Source organism: Danio rerio, chromosome 22 (genome assembly GCF_052040795.2).
Source record: "Danio rerio strain M-AB ecotype USA chromosome 22, GRCz13ab, whole genome shotgun sequence".
Classification (NCBI taxonomy): Eukaryota; Metazoa; Chordata; class Actinopteri; order Cypriniformes; family Danionidae; genus Danio; species Danio rerio.
Genome location: NC_141042.1, coordinates 22,957,513 through 22,973,764, shown reverse-complemented (window position 1 = coordinate 22,973,764; position 16,252 = coordinate 22,957,513). Strand labels below are relative to the sequence as shown.

General features: G+C 38.9%; 1 protein-coding gene across 12 annotated transcripts in view; it reads left to right on the top strand.

Annotated features, from left to right (window-relative positions):
* Positions 1-14,798, top strand: part of camsap2a (calmodulin regulated spectrin-associated protein family, member 2a) — a 75,221-nt gene extending 60,423 nt beyond the window's left edge. For 2 of the 12 annotated variants that reach the window (XM_087302968.1, XM_087302966.1), the window contains 12 exons: positions 2,397-2,487; positions 2,578-2,674; positions 2,775-2,812; positions 2,910-2,979; positions 3,070-5,098; positions 6,094-6,230; positions 6,314-6,534; positions 7,905-7,971; positions 8,121-8,186; positions 9,000-9,112; positions 11,484-11,602; positions 11,672-14,798. In XM_087302968.1, coding sequence (XP_087159094.1) covers positions 2,397-2,487; positions 2,578-2,674; positions 2,775-2,812; positions 2,910-2,979; positions 3,070-5,098; positions 6,094-6,230; positions 6,314-6,534; positions 7,905-7,971; positions 8,121-8,186; positions 9,000-9,112; positions 11,484-11,602; positions 11,672-11,977 — 3,354 coding nt within the window. In that variant the 3' untranslated portion in view covers positions 11,978-14,798. Of the gene's footprint in view, positions 1-2,396; positions 2,488-2,577; positions 2,675-2,774; positions 2,813-2,909; positions 2,980-3,069; positions 5,099-6,093; positions 6,231-6,313; positions 6,535-7,880; positions 7,972-8,120; positions 8,187-8,999; positions 9,113-11,483; positions 11,603-11,671 lie in introns of all 12 variants that reach the window. The other 10 variants (XM_087302967.1, XM_087302965.1, XM_087302975.1 and 7 more) reach the window with 6 other exon arrangements.
* Positions 14,799-16,252: the final 1,454 nt, after the last annotated feature.

Below are 16,252 nucleotides of genomic sequence, written 5' to 3'. Positions count from 1 at the left end.
GTCGTGAAGATGTTCTTGAAAGACAGGAACTGCATTAGATGGAAAGGTTTGGTTCATTGGCAGGACAATGTTGTGATGTAGTTGCCAGTCACAGCAGATTTGGAAACTTTGCCAAACATGTAAACCACAAAGAGGCCACAGTTCAAACCACTTTTACAATGGCTATTTTTTTCTGAATGCAGTGCCACTGGAATTAACACCCCAACTATTTTTGTTATTCCGCAAATAGCAGCAAAATCTCACATCATGTTGGGTTTTATTAGCACCTAGCATCCTCTGGTTAGAGGACATGAAAGCGTTTGATACAGTGCCAGACTTCAGAGTGGAATCTCAGAGAATTGAGAGCAGGTCATCGAGCTGTAACCTTGACCTAGTTTCTGTCAGCAGTAATCTAATCCCAGCTACATCCTTTTATTGAAATGTTCAGTGTGGCGAGCACATGTGCAGGAGGTGCAGGTTTGAATCTGTGATCTGTTATCATACAGACTCTATTATTTAAACAGATTAACAGCTGAACCAAAACATATACACTACCTGACAAAAGTCTGGTCGTCGATCCCAGTTGTAAGAGCAACAAATAATAACTTGACTTCTAGTTGATCATTTGGAAAAGTGGCAGAAGGAAGATTTTTCAGATTAATCTTCTGTTGAACAGCATCCCAATCATCACAAACACTGCAGAAGACCTATTGGAACCCTCATGGACCCAAGATTCTTACAGAAATCAGTCAAGTTTGGTGAAGGAAAAAAAAATGGCTTGGGGTTACATTCATTATGGGAGCATGCAAGAGATTTGCATAGTGGATGGCAACATCAACAGCCTGAGGTATCAAGACATTTGTGCTGCCCATTACATTACAAACCACAGGAGAGGGCAAATTCTTCAGCATGATAGCGCTCCTTCTTAAACTTCAGCCTTCATATCAAATTTCCTGAAAGCAAATAAGGTCAAGGTGCTTCAGGATTGACCAGCCCAGTCACCAGGCATAAACATTATTAAGTATGTTTGCTTACTGTCCTAATTAAATAATTAAAAATCAAGGCATAATCATATTTTATTTTGGTAAAATAAGCGTAATCTAGAGGCCTTTGCCACTTCTGATACCAAGTGATCAACTTAAAGTCAAATTATTATTTGTTGTTCCTAAAACTTGGAAAAGCGACAAGACTTTTGTCAGGTAGTGTATTTTTGTAGAATTTTGAGGAATCCATTCCATTTAAGGGTTAACACTTTAAATTGAAGTTGCTAATTGAAAGAAACATTTACATCCCATAAAACTACAGATAAGCCTGCTAATAATACATTCACGCCTTGTGTGTGAATAAGTAGGTAGACAGGCAGATGGGGGAGACGACGCATGTGCCAAACACCTTCTGCCCTCTCAACCACTCCATACATTTCCATTTATGTATTTGGCAGACGCTTTTATCCAAAGGATGTCTTGGATTATTTGAGTAGTAAATGTTTTTAATCATTGAGTTACATGCAATAGATGTGGCTTTGTGTGGGATCTGCACTCGCCTATAAAGAGCGCAAGGACTCGTGGTTGAAAGTCAATTAAAATGCTGAGGTAATGTCTTCTGGGAGTGGCCTCTGATAATTGCTGCTGTTACCCTGTGCCTTTAAACTGCTAGATGCAATTTCTGCTGAGTGGGAATAGCGTATCAGAGGCATTTTTCATCATGTCAGGTACGCTCCATGAATTCAAGGTCACATGGATATTGCGGTCGTAGTATAATGAGGCATGAGATGTTGGTTGTAGCATCAAAAGCATAAAAATGTTGTATGTACTCTATGTTATATAATACCTTACTTTCTTACTCCAAGAGCCATTTATATCAAAGTTGATATTTAGCCGTACAATATTGGTGTTTCATAGCATTTAGTTTTTATAAGGTATGTTGTTAGCCCAACGCTCAACCCCCCAATCTGGAGGACCAGGACATACACACAAACACTACAGACAAATTAGCTTACCTAATTCACCCAGCGCATGTCTTTGGACTGTGGGGGAAACCAGAGCACCCGGAGGTAACCCACGTGAACACATGGGAGAACATGCAAATTCCACACAGAAATACTAACTGACTCAGGTTGGGGCTCGAACCAGCGTCCTTCGTGCTGTGAGGTGACAGCGCTACCCACTGCGTCATCATGTCACCCAATATAATAGCTTAGCCTCCCCTATATATGCCATACAATTAAAATATGATGGAAAATCTATTGTCTCCTATTGGTGTCTGTTCATGCATGTCTTGCATGTAGAGGATTGCAGAGACATCTTGTGGGAGATGAGGAATATTGCACTTATTGTCCACCTACCTTGTATGTCTTTCCTTGTCATTTTTGATGAGACACTAACTTTACTCTTTTGTTTATTTATTTATTTTACCAGAATAACTATCTTGTGTTTATGGCTGAGCTCTTCTGGTGGTTCGAGGTTGTTAAGCCGCCATTCGTTCAGCCTCAGGTGTTGGACACTGAAGGTAACCTATATTTAGAATAGAATGTTTCCCCCCAGAAATAATTGTGGTCTTTATATTTGCATATTGACACTTGTGTATTACGATTATTAGCACCAGCCCCTTCACTGAAAGATCTGCCACCCATGCCCATCTCTAAAGTCACAAAGAGAAGTTTTATGGAAAGACCTCCTAGTCCAGATAGACCAAGGTAGATCAAAAATCACTTACAAAAACTTCCCCCTTATGCTTTATTTAGTTCAAATGTCAATGTATTAACATAGTATTGATATTAATATTCTTTGTTTAAGTCTCCCCCTTCGACCTCAACCACAGACTTCAGGCTCAAGTGAGTACAAAGTCCTCAAAGATAATTTGTTGACAACAATAATACCAAACTGAAATAGGTTCAGCGCTATAAATGCTTATGTATGTATGCTGTACAGGTGAGATCAAGAGATCAACCTCAATGTCATTTGTGGAGAGCTTCATGGGCACCTGGCCCAAGGAGAAGAAGTAAGTTTTAGTGCATCTCCTTATTAACACTTAAATGCACAGACTTTTAATTTACATGCCATTAAAAACCATAATATCTTATTTCTTTAGATCTCCTGCTCAGGGAGTGTCCTTTGAAATCCCATTTGATGAAGACAGTAACAACAAAACAACTACTGGCCGAGGGATGACTCGGTCTGTCAGTACTGAAGGGTTTGGTTTCAAGATGCCCCATGGAACCAGAGGCATAAAGAGAAACCTGTCCTTTCAGCCTGTCAATGGCAAGAACATGGGCATTGAGGAGGAAGGCTGTCCTGACACCCTGTCAGAAAATCATAACAGCCGTCTAAATGGCTCAGGGCCACCTAGCATTGAAGAGGCCCTTGAGATCATCCACAACTCAGAGAAAAAATCACAGAGCCCCAGGGCCCATTTGCCCAGTGAAGGCTTCTTTCTTCACCTTCAGAGTAAAAGTGAATTTAACCCCAAAGCAAAGGATAGTCAGCTAGATTCAGTATCAGAATCATCCAAAGGGGTCGCTAGCACGTCCACCACTGAAGTAGACACTGGCATTCATGTGCGGACAGAGGACATCCAAGAGACACTCGACGAGGACTCATCCCTAAGGGATTGTACTGTCAGCATGGAGTTTGACATGGATCAAGACTTTGAGGCGAGAGCTTCTCGTAGCCAGGGCTCTACAAGCCCATGTCCCAGCAGCCTTAGTGCCAAGTCCCCTGCAGGAAGTATCCCAACTCCTGCTTTTACACCTGGGATTAAGTTGACCAGCTTTGCTGAGCAGAAATTACGCAAACTGAATCCGAACACAGAAACCAAAGGTGCTCCTTTCCAAGGCACAACACCAGATGGGTCAGATCTCGCCATTCCTCACTCCGTCTCTTGGGCTCCTTCTCCTGAAATCAGCCCTGCGCATCAACCGTCCAAGGACCCAGCTCAGGCCATGGCTGCAGAAATGGTGCAGCTGCGCATGAGACTGGAAGAGAAGCGTCGAGCCATTGAGGCCCAAAAGAAGAAAGTGGAGGCAGCCTTTACCCGACACCGTCAAAAGATGGGCCGCAGTGCTTTCCTCACAGTTGTCAAGAGGAAAGGAGTAGATGGAGCGTCACTATCTCAAGAGGACACTCCCACCTCAGAGGAGAGCAAAACACCAGTGGGGACACCCCAACCCGTCAAGTCTCCGCTGAAGTCTGCTGGTGAGGACGGCACATCTGAGGCAGACCTGATGGAATACACACGCTCCATTGAGAAGCTCAATGCTTCTCTAAGCTTCCTGCAGACTGAGATGCAGCGACTGGCCCAACAGCAGGAGGTAATCATGCAGATGCGGGAGCAACAAGCTTGGGTTGTGTCACCACATCAGCCTTCACCACAAAAGCAGGTACGAGAGCTCAGAGGGAGTGGGGCGCGCTCTTCAGGGTCTCCCTCACCTGCAGATTCTCCTAGAGCCACACACCGTTCCCCTACTAATCTGAAGAGGAAGTCTGCCTCTTTCCACTCCAAGACACCAAGAACACCAAGACCCAGTGAGCTAAAGATTGCTCCCTTTAATAGAGTTTTGACCGTCCCACAGTCAGTAGACAGCATACCACGCCTAAGAAGATTCTCCCCATCTCAGCCCATGTCCTGCTCATTTTCATATATGGGAAACGAGAAGAAACCATTATCAACAGCTGACAAAGACATTGAACAAGGTCTTGAGGCATTGTCAATTGAATGTTCTTCTGATACTATCACCTCCCCAACCAAAGAAACCCAACAGGCTGTAACTGATGACACTGACCTGCATGCTAAAAAGGCAGAAGATGTAGAAGAGGAGAGCAGGAAGGACATCAAGCAAACAGAAAAAAGGGAAAAGCTAAAGAAGCCAAAAACTGACATTAAGCCTGCAGTAGAATCTACCGTTTCTGAGGTTTTGTCGCAGATTGTAATGGAGACCGTTATTGTCACTCCCACAGAGCCATTTGACATTGCCCATCAGACCAATAAAAATCTGATTGAGGTCCCACTTTCTGTTTTGAAACCACTGGAAGGAAAGGCATTAGAAGAGGAAGTGGAGAAGGAGGCCTCTGGGGAAAATCAGGATGATGATCAGAAAGCGTGCTGTGGATTCTTCTTCAAGGTAGAGAATAATCCTGTAGATAAATCTTATGATTAAACACAGATTGTGACTACTTGGTGGCGAATGTGAACTCAAGTGTCAGTATTATTACTCTTACTAATTTGAATGCAAGTTAAGTTTAGCTAATAATAATTCCTGAAATGTTTATTAGAGCATACTCATTTAAGTACAGCTGCCTTGAACCGTGCCAAAGGGCAACTGTCCCCCCTCCCCTCTCCCGATGGCCCGCACACACACTGCATCTTTATCTTACAAGTCAGGGCATGCTTCCGTCATCGATAATGGAACTGGTCAGTAGGTAGGAAGAGAAGCACTCTCGCTTCATACAGTGGCGATTGGTTTAGTTTTATCGTTTTAGTTGTTTGGAATGCAGTGGCACGCAGTCAAATATTTTGGCAAACAGATCCACAAATTTTTACGCTCATAAATAATCATAAAAGTCATCGTGTTGCAGGTATAAGGAGGTTTGCTGAACGTGCAAGTGACGTGCAGATAGCAGTTTGCATTTTTAAACTATGACAATTCGTGTTTATTGAAAAGTCAGAATGATTAATAAATCTCTACGAAACAGTCCTTTAAAACTGACGTTGCGTCTTCAGTTTCAGGCTCAGAAGCTTTGCATTCACACCACAAACGTACCACGCCAAAGCCCAACTGAACCGTGCCTGGGCTCGATTTGAAGCACTCACGCTTGTCTAAGGAACCTATAAAAGCGTCTAGTCACAGTTCGGATAGAATAGTGTAAGTGCACCTTTGAAATGTGCAGTCATAGAAAGAGGTTACCTCAGGACAGTTTGCTGGAAAATGCAGCTGTCTTATCCAGGTCAAACTAAATCTGAGGCAAAGAAATAATTTATGATGCTAGCTTTCTGCAGGGACTCTGAGCAGTGTAGCTTATTTAGCTTATCAAGACTAGTCACATCAGCAACAGTAAGACAACAGAGATGATTGATTGATTGATTGATATAATTTTTATAATGTGTTTATGTTGTCAGGATGATATGAAGGAAGAGGACAGCATGGCCATGAAGCGAGCAGCACTTCTGGAGAAAAGGCTGAGAAGAGAACGGGAAAGCCAGCAGAGAAAACAGCAGCTGGAGGCAGAGCATGAGCAGAAGAAAGAGGAGGCTAGGTAAGAGCCAGCTCAGCTGTCAATCAAAGAGTCTAAACTCTTGCCCCCTAATTCTGAACTCTAATATATGTTTTTCTCCACAGGTTAAAAGCAGAGGAAGAACGCCTGAAGAAAGAAGAAGAAAAGGCTCGGCGAGAATTTATAAAGCAGGAATACTTGAGGAGGAAACAACTGAAACTGATGGAGGACATGGACACGCTTGTCAAACCGCGGCCTACAGGAGCAAAGCAAAGAAAACCACGGCCTAAGTCCATCCATAGAGATGTGATGGAGTCCCCTAGGACTCCTGTCAGGGCCACAGCAGGTAGAGGGTGACCCCCTACTGGCATAGCCCAGTACTGCATGCTTTGTGCTACTCTCAAGCCTTTCCTTTTCCAGCTCGTCTGCATTTCCTTCTAACTTTACTTGCTCAAAATGTCTTCCATTCTAACCAGTTTACATATTGTCTGACTAATCTAACAAAGCAGTTCTAATTCCAATCACAATCACAATCTGTCTCAAATTCTTTCTTTTTGATACAACCAGCTGTACAAAATATTAAAGTTGTAGTACTATATGACTATATCTCCACAGTCATATTGGGGTGATATAAACACAACAAGTCTCTTTGTTGAAGTTTCCTGGCATTAAAATAGGATCAAAATCCCTCCCATTTTAAGGCCCACTGCAACGTGACGTATGAGTTCGGTTTTCCTGCCCACCGAATTGATTGACAGCAGTGTATTAACTTGTCTCTGTAGTGACGCGTATAATCATGTCAACAAGACAGGACGTGTGCAAAGCAACCGGGATAAAAAGATCTGTTGAGCGCTTTGTGATCGTCAGTTATCATCAAATGTGATCAAGAATGAGTTTTACAACTTTAAAGCGTTTTTAAAACAGTTCATGTTTGTAATGAATTACAGTGATTTTACCTTCTTTATCACCACAGCCACATGTCTGTACAACTATGTAATATAATAAAAAACTAAATATATAAAACATATATAAAAAAAAATAACAAAAACATAATATAACGGATATCCATACAGCAGTAGATATTAATGTGTATCCTGTCACATTTGCTGTGCAAAAACAGTTTAAAGTAAAACACGTTCACTGCGTGTGTGTGTGTGTGTGTGTGTGTGTGTGTGTGTGTGTGTGTGTGTGTGTGTGTGTGTGTGTGTGTGTGTGTGTGTGTGTGTATGTGTGTGTGTGCATGAACTTTGTAACGACATTGTGTGTGACTCATCATTGCAGAAAGGCTTGAATTAACTCCACAACAAATACATCAAATAATCATTGGGAAAGTTCTTACTGTAGTATTTTTCTCAAACGTTACGTGAGATCTGCTACCTTCACGTCTGTCAATGTGCTGTTTATCTGATGCAGCTGAGGCGGAGATTGAGGCACACTCTGACAGACACAATGTTCTGAAAGGTTTAATAAATAATCTGATGGGTGTTTTGAGCTGAAATTTAACAGACACATTCTGAAGACACAAAAGTCTTCTCTGAAATCTTGAACAAGGGGTAAAATGGTTGCCCTTTAAAGAAGTTTGCAAGATCATTGCAGAGAGCTGTACTGTTATGAGGGTAACACAAAGTTCAGTGGGCTTGCTGTTGTCTTGTGTAACTGTGGGTCCTGTCCCGTTTTGTGTTTTGAATGCAGGTTCACGACCTCGTGTTTTTTCAGTTTCTAGCCTGTCTCTGGCTTCTCTTGGAGATAATGACAGCGTCAACTCCGATAAGAAAACACCCAGGTAAGAGCCAGTTAGGCAAAAAGAATATTTATTTCCTGTTTCCCAGCAATTGTATATATTTCTGCAACTTTACTGTACAATACTAACCTCGTATTCTTGAATCTTCTGTATTTTTTTCCTTCATATTCTTGAATGTTCTTGCTTCTTAGAAGCAATAGCTTAGCATCTGGCAGTCTTTTCTTCTTTTTGAACTCTCCTCGTGTGAGAAATAGAAGGTCAGTCGTAGTCGGATAAGAATCTTTGTGCTTCAATCTTCTGTTCAAGAAGATCATCCTATTTTGCTTTGAGTTCGGCAGCGACACGAGGAATGATCCCCATCTTTGAGCAATAAAAGATGGCTACTGTAGTTCACCCATCACTGCTTTTTTGGTTTTATTTTTGTCATTATTAAACTAGCAGATGTTATAATTCACTAACTGGCACTGAATGGCACTGAAACAAAAACTACAATAAAGATCTGCACTTCACGCTCTTGTCAGAAGCTTTTAAAAGATACAAATTATTAAACACCATAATATTTTGTTGTAATATTAACATATAAATATATGAAGTTTGCATGTTCTCCCCGTGTTTCCTTTTGGTGCTCCGGTTTCCACCACAAGTCCAAAGACATGTGGTATAGGTCAATTGAATAAGCTAAATTGTCCGTAGTGTATGTTTGTAAATGGGAGCATATGGATGTTACCCAGTGATTGGGTTGCAGCTGATAGGACATCCGCTGTGTAAAACACATGCTGGATAAGTTGATTCATTCCACTGTGGCGACCCTAGATTAATAAAGGGGCTAAGCCGAAAAGAAAATGAATAAACAAATGAAAAATGTCATATTAAAACTATTGTTGGTTTTTCATCTGACGCTGATTACAATTACATATAAATAACTAATCTAATCTAAACATGGTTATGATTAAGAACTTAAATTCAGTCACCAAGTCCTCACTGCCTGATTTTGCATGAGAGCAGGAGTTGTTAAATATATCATCACTGTTCCTTGTCAAAGTTTGACAGAGTTTATTATGTCATCCCAGTAGGCCTGACTCAGCAGACGGATGCCTGTCGCCCACCCGCAGCCGTAACGGAGAGAAAGACTGGGAGAACGGTTCAACCACATCATCCCTGACATCCAACACTGAATACACTGGTAACAAACAGTCTTAACTGTATTTGAATGCTGCAGTTCCACCTCCAGACCACCAGAGGGAGGTCAATGCCTGTATGTTAATTCTGAGCATTACTCTCTACGTTTAAGCTTTTCTAAGCACCTGTACACTTCGATTAAGTAATTTTGACAAATATAATTTCATCATATTATATTTGAAATATAATATGAATATGAATAATATGAAAAAAAGCACACAATTTACATATGACCATGAAAGGAGATCAGAAAACTTAAAAAAAGTAGCAGATTTTAGTTGATTTCCAATAATGTTACCTACATGTAACTTACTCTTGTTTTAGGAGTTAAGGTCTTTGCATACTGAAGTCCGAAATTTTCGTAAGCTTTTTTTTTGTATTCGAAAAATTTGTAATTAATCCATTCCTAAAAATTTGAAACATTTACAACTCATTTCAACCAGTAATACTTACTTCTCCTCTCTCTTCGCCAAAATAGAAAAAGAAAGAGGAATAGGCTACATATTGTGTTCATCCAATATTGCAGAGATGAAGGAGAGTCCTCCTTGTAAGCCTCAAAGATCTGCGCTGGATTATTTCCAAATGCAAAGTTTATTTCATTCAAAGCTTTCTGAAGTGTGATACGCACATCAATATGGCAGCATTTTTTTTGACACTGTATAACAATAATGAATATTTTTACAGTACTGTGATGGTTTAGAGTTGGGATAGGGGTAGACGTTAATAAAATACAATAAATGGGAAATTTAATAAATAACATAAATCATTTTCGTTAACTTTCAGCCGCAGCCATATCTGATCTAGCAAGAAACCAATGCAATGGACCGTGGTGGACTATAAGGCTTCTAGTTTTCTATTATAATGTCTATGGGGCAGTATGTCAAATGTAGAGACACACACCCTAAACAGCAGCAGGTGCGCAAGTCACTGAATACAGCATATATGGCTTCTCAACGCCACATTTTATTTTATATTATGCACTGTGTTTGTCATAAAGTTATCTGGCTCAAGTAATGGCATTTAGCTTTTTGCTTGTACGGTGGCTCTGAGCTGTCAAAAAACCCATCTCAAAGCACTTTCTCCGATGCGATAAACGGAACAAACCAATACGATTGACACAACGTGAGGTTAAACTTATTTTTTAATGTGCGAAAATTAATTTGTATTCAGTGTGCCATAACATTTAGTTTACTGGTGTACTTGCTATTTGGTATACTCGGACTTCAGGGACACTGGGTGTTTAGTTTTTTCTGAAACTTAAGTAGCTCAAACTCACTCATTTTGAGGCGGGACCAGTGCAACAACTTTAATCATGTACACAAGTCAAAACTTTCCATCTGGAGCTTTTTTGCTTGACTCAACACTTGTAAACACTCGCTCTTACGGGTTCCCCCGGCTCTCTGTCCCGCCCACACTTGTGCTACCAAGCCAATCAATCACAGAGTTTGCACTACTCAGCGTTTTGTTGCGATGTGCGAGTCAGCGTCAGCCACGGCGAGGGCTGTGGGACCATGTGCAGGCTGTGCCGGAGCATACGCGTGCGCTTGACGCAGAAGTAGAAATCAGCCTGAAGTTCCTATAAATGAGTTCCTATAACTACTGTGTATGAAAGGCCCTTTTTCATTAGAATCAGGACTGATAGGAAAACTATGTGGTTGTTTATAAATTTAATCGCTGTAAAATTAAGCTTATGATTTCAGAAGGTAAAGTTTAAATCCTGCTAGCGTGCTTCAGCATCACATCCCATGATATCTAAGAATTAGGGTTAATAGATAGACAGTAGGGGGTCTTGTGTGCTTGTCTGAATGCATTCGTCCACAGGAGTGTTAAGACCATGAAATGCCTTAATATCAGGTGTAACCCCGGCTTTATGACCAAACTTTTTACCATCTGATTGTTAATTGGTGACGTATCGGTAACATCTGAAATACTGTTTCCGGGTTCAAATCGCTGCACATTTGATTTGAGAAAATATTTGTTTATGGCCACTTTTTAGTTTTATCACACATTAAAGTGAATTTTATATAAAATGATAGTGTACACATCAGTCTCTGGACTTTCTGCATCGAAAATACCATCATTTTAACAATTTATAAAAAATTTATCACTTTCTGGCCATTGGATATTAGGAATGGATATATATATATATGTATGTATGTATGTATGTATATATTGTGTTCGTGATTTTCGAAAGTATTATATCCCTTTGTAAACGCTTATTACTACTTAACAAGTGCATAATTACACCTGAATACAATATAATTAAATTAAATTAACTTTGTGGGCTCCCTCTAGAGGATTGGAGGGTGAACAGCAGTCTCAGATGATACAGTGGCTTTATATTTTATTATAACTTCTCAATTTCTTTCCTGCAGGTCCTAAATTATACAAAGAGCCCAGTGCAAAGTCCAACAAGCATATAATTCAGAATGCTTTGGCACATTGCTGTTTGGCTGGCAAAGTCAACGAGGGACAGAAAAACAAGATTTTGGAGGTAAGCATACTGTTTTTGTGTATACATTTCTGTGTAATTAAAAGTGCTGATCATATTTGTTTTCTCAAGGAAATGGAGAAATCAGGGGCCAACAACTTCCTGATCCTGTTTCGGGATTCCGGCTGCCAGTTTCGCTCTCTCTACATGTACTGCCCCGAAGCAGAGGAGATCAACAAGTTGGCCGGCATTGGTCCTAAAACCATCTCGCGCAAGATGATCGACGGCCTCTACAAGTACAACTCAGACAGGAAGCAGTTCAGCCAAATTCCAGCCAAGACCATGTCGGCAAGCGTCGATGCCATAACCATCCACAGCCACCTGTGGCAGACCAAAAAACCAGGAACGCCCAAGAAAGTAGCGGCTGTCAAGTCCTAGTGTTTCTCAGCATGGGACATACACTATCTCAATGCACTTGTTTGTACATACTCAAATCCTGCGACACTTTTTACACTCTTCCGTCAGTTGTTGTTCGGACACACACACGTTTGCGAAAAAAAAATTATGCACAACTGGAATGTAAAAACTCTACGGGATGGATCAAACTCCCAAATCTTTTTTGGCAGTTTTACTGCACCGCATACATGTCGATTTTATTTAAACGTGCCAAAAGATTAAGGAAAATATTGAAAGTTTGTCATGTGTGACCTGTTACTTTAATTTGGGACACTAACGCACTGAATGTTCTTAGTTTGTACAGAAATCTCGCACATATGTTAACGTGTGGCCTTATGTTGCTTTATTTTTGTTGGTTTTAATTGATTTCGTTTTTAACAACTGTCCTGACACGATTGTACGGCTGCTTATGGAAAGTTTCTCACATAGCTTGTAGCTTGTGATCCGGAAGGTTCCTGTTGTATATACACTGCCTGACAAAAGTCTTGTTGTCAATCCCAGTTTTTCGCAACTTGACTTCTAGTTGATCATTTGAAAAAGTAGCAGAAGCTAGATTTTTCAGATTAATCATTTGTTGAACTGCATCCCAATCATCACAAATACTGCAGAAGACCTATTGGAACCTGCATGGACCCAAGATTCTCACTGAAATCAGTCAAGTTTGGTGAAGGAAAAATCATGGTTTGGGGTTACATTCAGTATTGAGCCGTGCGAGAGATCTGCAGAGTGGATGGCAGCATCAACAGCCTGAGGTATCAAGACATTTGTGCTGCCCAAAGCACAGGAGAGGCCAAATTCTTCAGCAGGATAGCGCTCCTTCTCATACTTCAGCTTCCACATCAAAGTTCCTGAAAACAAAGAAGGTCAAGGTGCTAAAAGATTGGCCAGCCCAGTTACCAGACATGAACATTATTGAGCATGTCTGGGGTAAGATGAAGGAGGAGGTATTGAAGATGAATCCAAAGACTCTTGATGAACTCTGGGAGTCCTGCATGAATGCTTTCTTTGCCATTCCAGATGACTTCATAATTTGAGTCATTGCAGAGCTGTATAAATGCAGCTGTCCAAGCTCATGGGAGTCATACACAATGTTAATTCTTTTTCCTCTGCAGCAAGACTTTATATTCTATACTGTACATTATTTCAGTTAAGTGAAAAGACTTTTGTCTAAGCAAAGTCAGACCTTACTGTCTTAATTAAATAGTTAAAAATCAAGGCATGATCATATTTTATTTTGGTAAACTTAGTGTAATCTAGAGGCCTTTGTCTTTCATATAAGCCACTTCTGATACCAAATGATCAACTAGAAGTCAAGTTATGATATGTTGTTCTTAAAACTCAGATAGACGGCAATACTTTTGTTAGGTAGCGTATTATACATCAACCAGTGTGCTAATGTGCAGTGAGTGGTATTGTTTGCAGGTCGAACCCACGTTCAATGGGTTTCAATATTATCTAATGGCATTGATTCACAGCAGGATTGTGAATTTGTTTCATTTGATTTCGTTCCAATATGTGTATGTGCTTTTTTATATATATATATATATATTGTTGTTTTTTTTGACCGACTGAAGGAAATGTTCAGCATATTGATCTATTTAATCAGTATTTATCTTTCATAAAAGGTCTTAAATAAGACGAGTGGTTTTGTTACATTAGTTTAAAACTAAATGTGTGGATTATGCTGGACTGAATTGTTATGGTATGTGTCCATGGATGACTCCAGGATCATGTGCTGGAGTAATAATCATGTTCTGAATACTTTTGTACTGTTAATTAGGGTTGTGTTGTTGACTGATCTCGAGAAGAGTGTTTGCCAGTTTCAGATCACAAAGAAGTATTAAAAGCAGTTTGCCAAATGGTATATTTTTAGAGCCATTTCCATGTATTGTGACTGAGGGCTACATAGTTTGATTGGTAAATTATTTTACATAATAATAATAATTAATAATATTTTGGCTTAAGACCTCAATCATGCCACGTTTTGTGCGCCTAGAGCTTTCTGAAAATTTAGGACATTTTGGTTTTTAATCTGTAAGCATTCGCCCTTAATGTGTGACCACTTTCATTAATGTTTCATTTAGAAAGAATAGAGAAAATTGGCTATTATCATGTTTTGGTGAGTTTTTGGGCAAAAAAAATTTAACAGTGTACCAAAGTGTTAAATGGCTCATACCAAGCAGCTTGGTAAACAACATTTTTTTATACCTGCGAAATATACTCAAGAAAACATTCGACAATTCAAAATTTCGATGTTAATGGTGCAAATTTGGCCACAACTTCAATCATCTTAAGGCAGAATGTGGTTTTATACGGGTAGAGGCTTTTGTTGCCTGACAGAAACAGCCTTTCTTTTGTGTCCTTTATTTCAGCAGGAATAAATGTACAAAACAACAAACAAACAAACAAAAAAAAAAAAGATTTTTGGTGCTTGCCTCCTGCAACATGAACTTACTCACCTGTTCTCCCATACAAACGTTTACTTAGTGTTAATGTATCAGTGTTTGGACCAGGAAATAATCCGCACAGGCCTGAAAACACAGTAGCTGATATCTTACATCCATTAGAAAAGGTACTACCGGATCTTATTTGGACGTTTCTAGCATCAAACGAGGGTTATTTAACTGTAAATGAGCACGATAGAAAAGTGTACAGTGTGTGTTTTCTGATCTCTCCAGCACGTCTCTCTCTCTCTCTCTCTCTCTCTCTCTCTCTCTTATTTTCTTTTCTTTCAGGCGCTGTGCTGTCATATTAAGTAACATGTTCGATTTCAATTGCATTCAATAAATTCCGCATGGCCTCATGTGCAGCTTTCTGATTATTGTTCATCATTGATGAATTCTTATTGTAGGAATGTATGCAACAACGGGGGCTCAGTGGTTCCAGTCCTGTCTAGACCAGTTTGCACTTCTCTGTGGAGACTGCATGTTCTCCCCTATTAATTAGTTAGTTAGTTAGATAGTGAAATAATTAGTTAGTATGTTAGTTAAATAGTTAGTTAGGTAAATAATTAGTAAGTTAGTTAGCCAGTTAGTTAAATAGTTAATTAGTTAGGTAGATATTGCAATAGTTAGTTAAATATTTACTTAGTTAAATAGTTAGTTAAATGGTAACTAGTTTATTCGTTAGTTAAATAGTTTAGTTATCTAGTTAGTTAAATATTTAGTTAGTAAAATAGTTAATTAGTTGAATAGTTAAATAGTTAGCTATTTCAATGGTTAGTTAAATTGTAACTTGGTGAAATAGTTAGTTGAATATTGAGTTAAATGGGTAAATAGTTAAACAATTAGTTATATAGTTAGTTAAATATTTAGTTAATTAGTTAAATAGTTAGCTATTTAAAGTTAAATAGTTACTTAGTTAAATAGTTGGTAATTTAGTTAGTTAAATAGTAAGTTAGTAAGTAAGTAAAGTAGTTGGTTGAATAGTAAGTTAATAGTTAGACAGTTAAATAGTTCTTTAGCAAGTTAATTGAATAGTTAAATAGTTGGTTAGTAGTGAGTTAGTTGGTAAGTTAGTAAAATAGTAAGTTAGTTTGTTAGTAAGTTAGTTAAATCAATAGTTAGCTAATAGTTAAATAGTTAGTTAGTTAATTAGTTAAATGAGAACTAAAACTAGCAGTCTCTAGATATTAGTCCACATTAGTATTCATGAGTGCTAAAATAATTGTATATTCAATTCGTTTCGAGGGCTTTTTAAAGAATCTCTCTTGAATATAACTGTGTGTCCTGTCAAGAGAAAAAATGCAAGTCCATTGATGCAGTAAGTTTTTTTGTAGGTTTTTAAAAGAAATATTGTGAATGTTTTAGAATTGCCATTACGTGTAATTATTAATAATAAACATTAAATAAGTCAATAAAAGCACATGAATAACTAATGGCTTGAAATAACGAGTATTTCACAATATGAAAATAGTTTGATGTCGTACAATGAATATAATTTACCTCAGATTTTGAAAATGATTCACAGGCAAATGAACGTTCAAACTGTGAACTCTGTGTTAACTATCAAGTGCATTTCATAATGAAGAATGCATGTGGCAGTAAGTATGTATTGTGAATAATGCTTAAACTGTTAAATTGTAATAAATATTTCATCGTTTACTTACTTAGTTCGTCGCAGCAGAAATGTGCTTGCAGAAAAAGAGCTCTACAGAGCCCACACGCTCTTCTTATTGGCTGAAATGTATTAATTCCTGAATACTTTTAAACTCACCAGTTCCTGATGTTAATTAAACATTTATAGACATTCATAAAG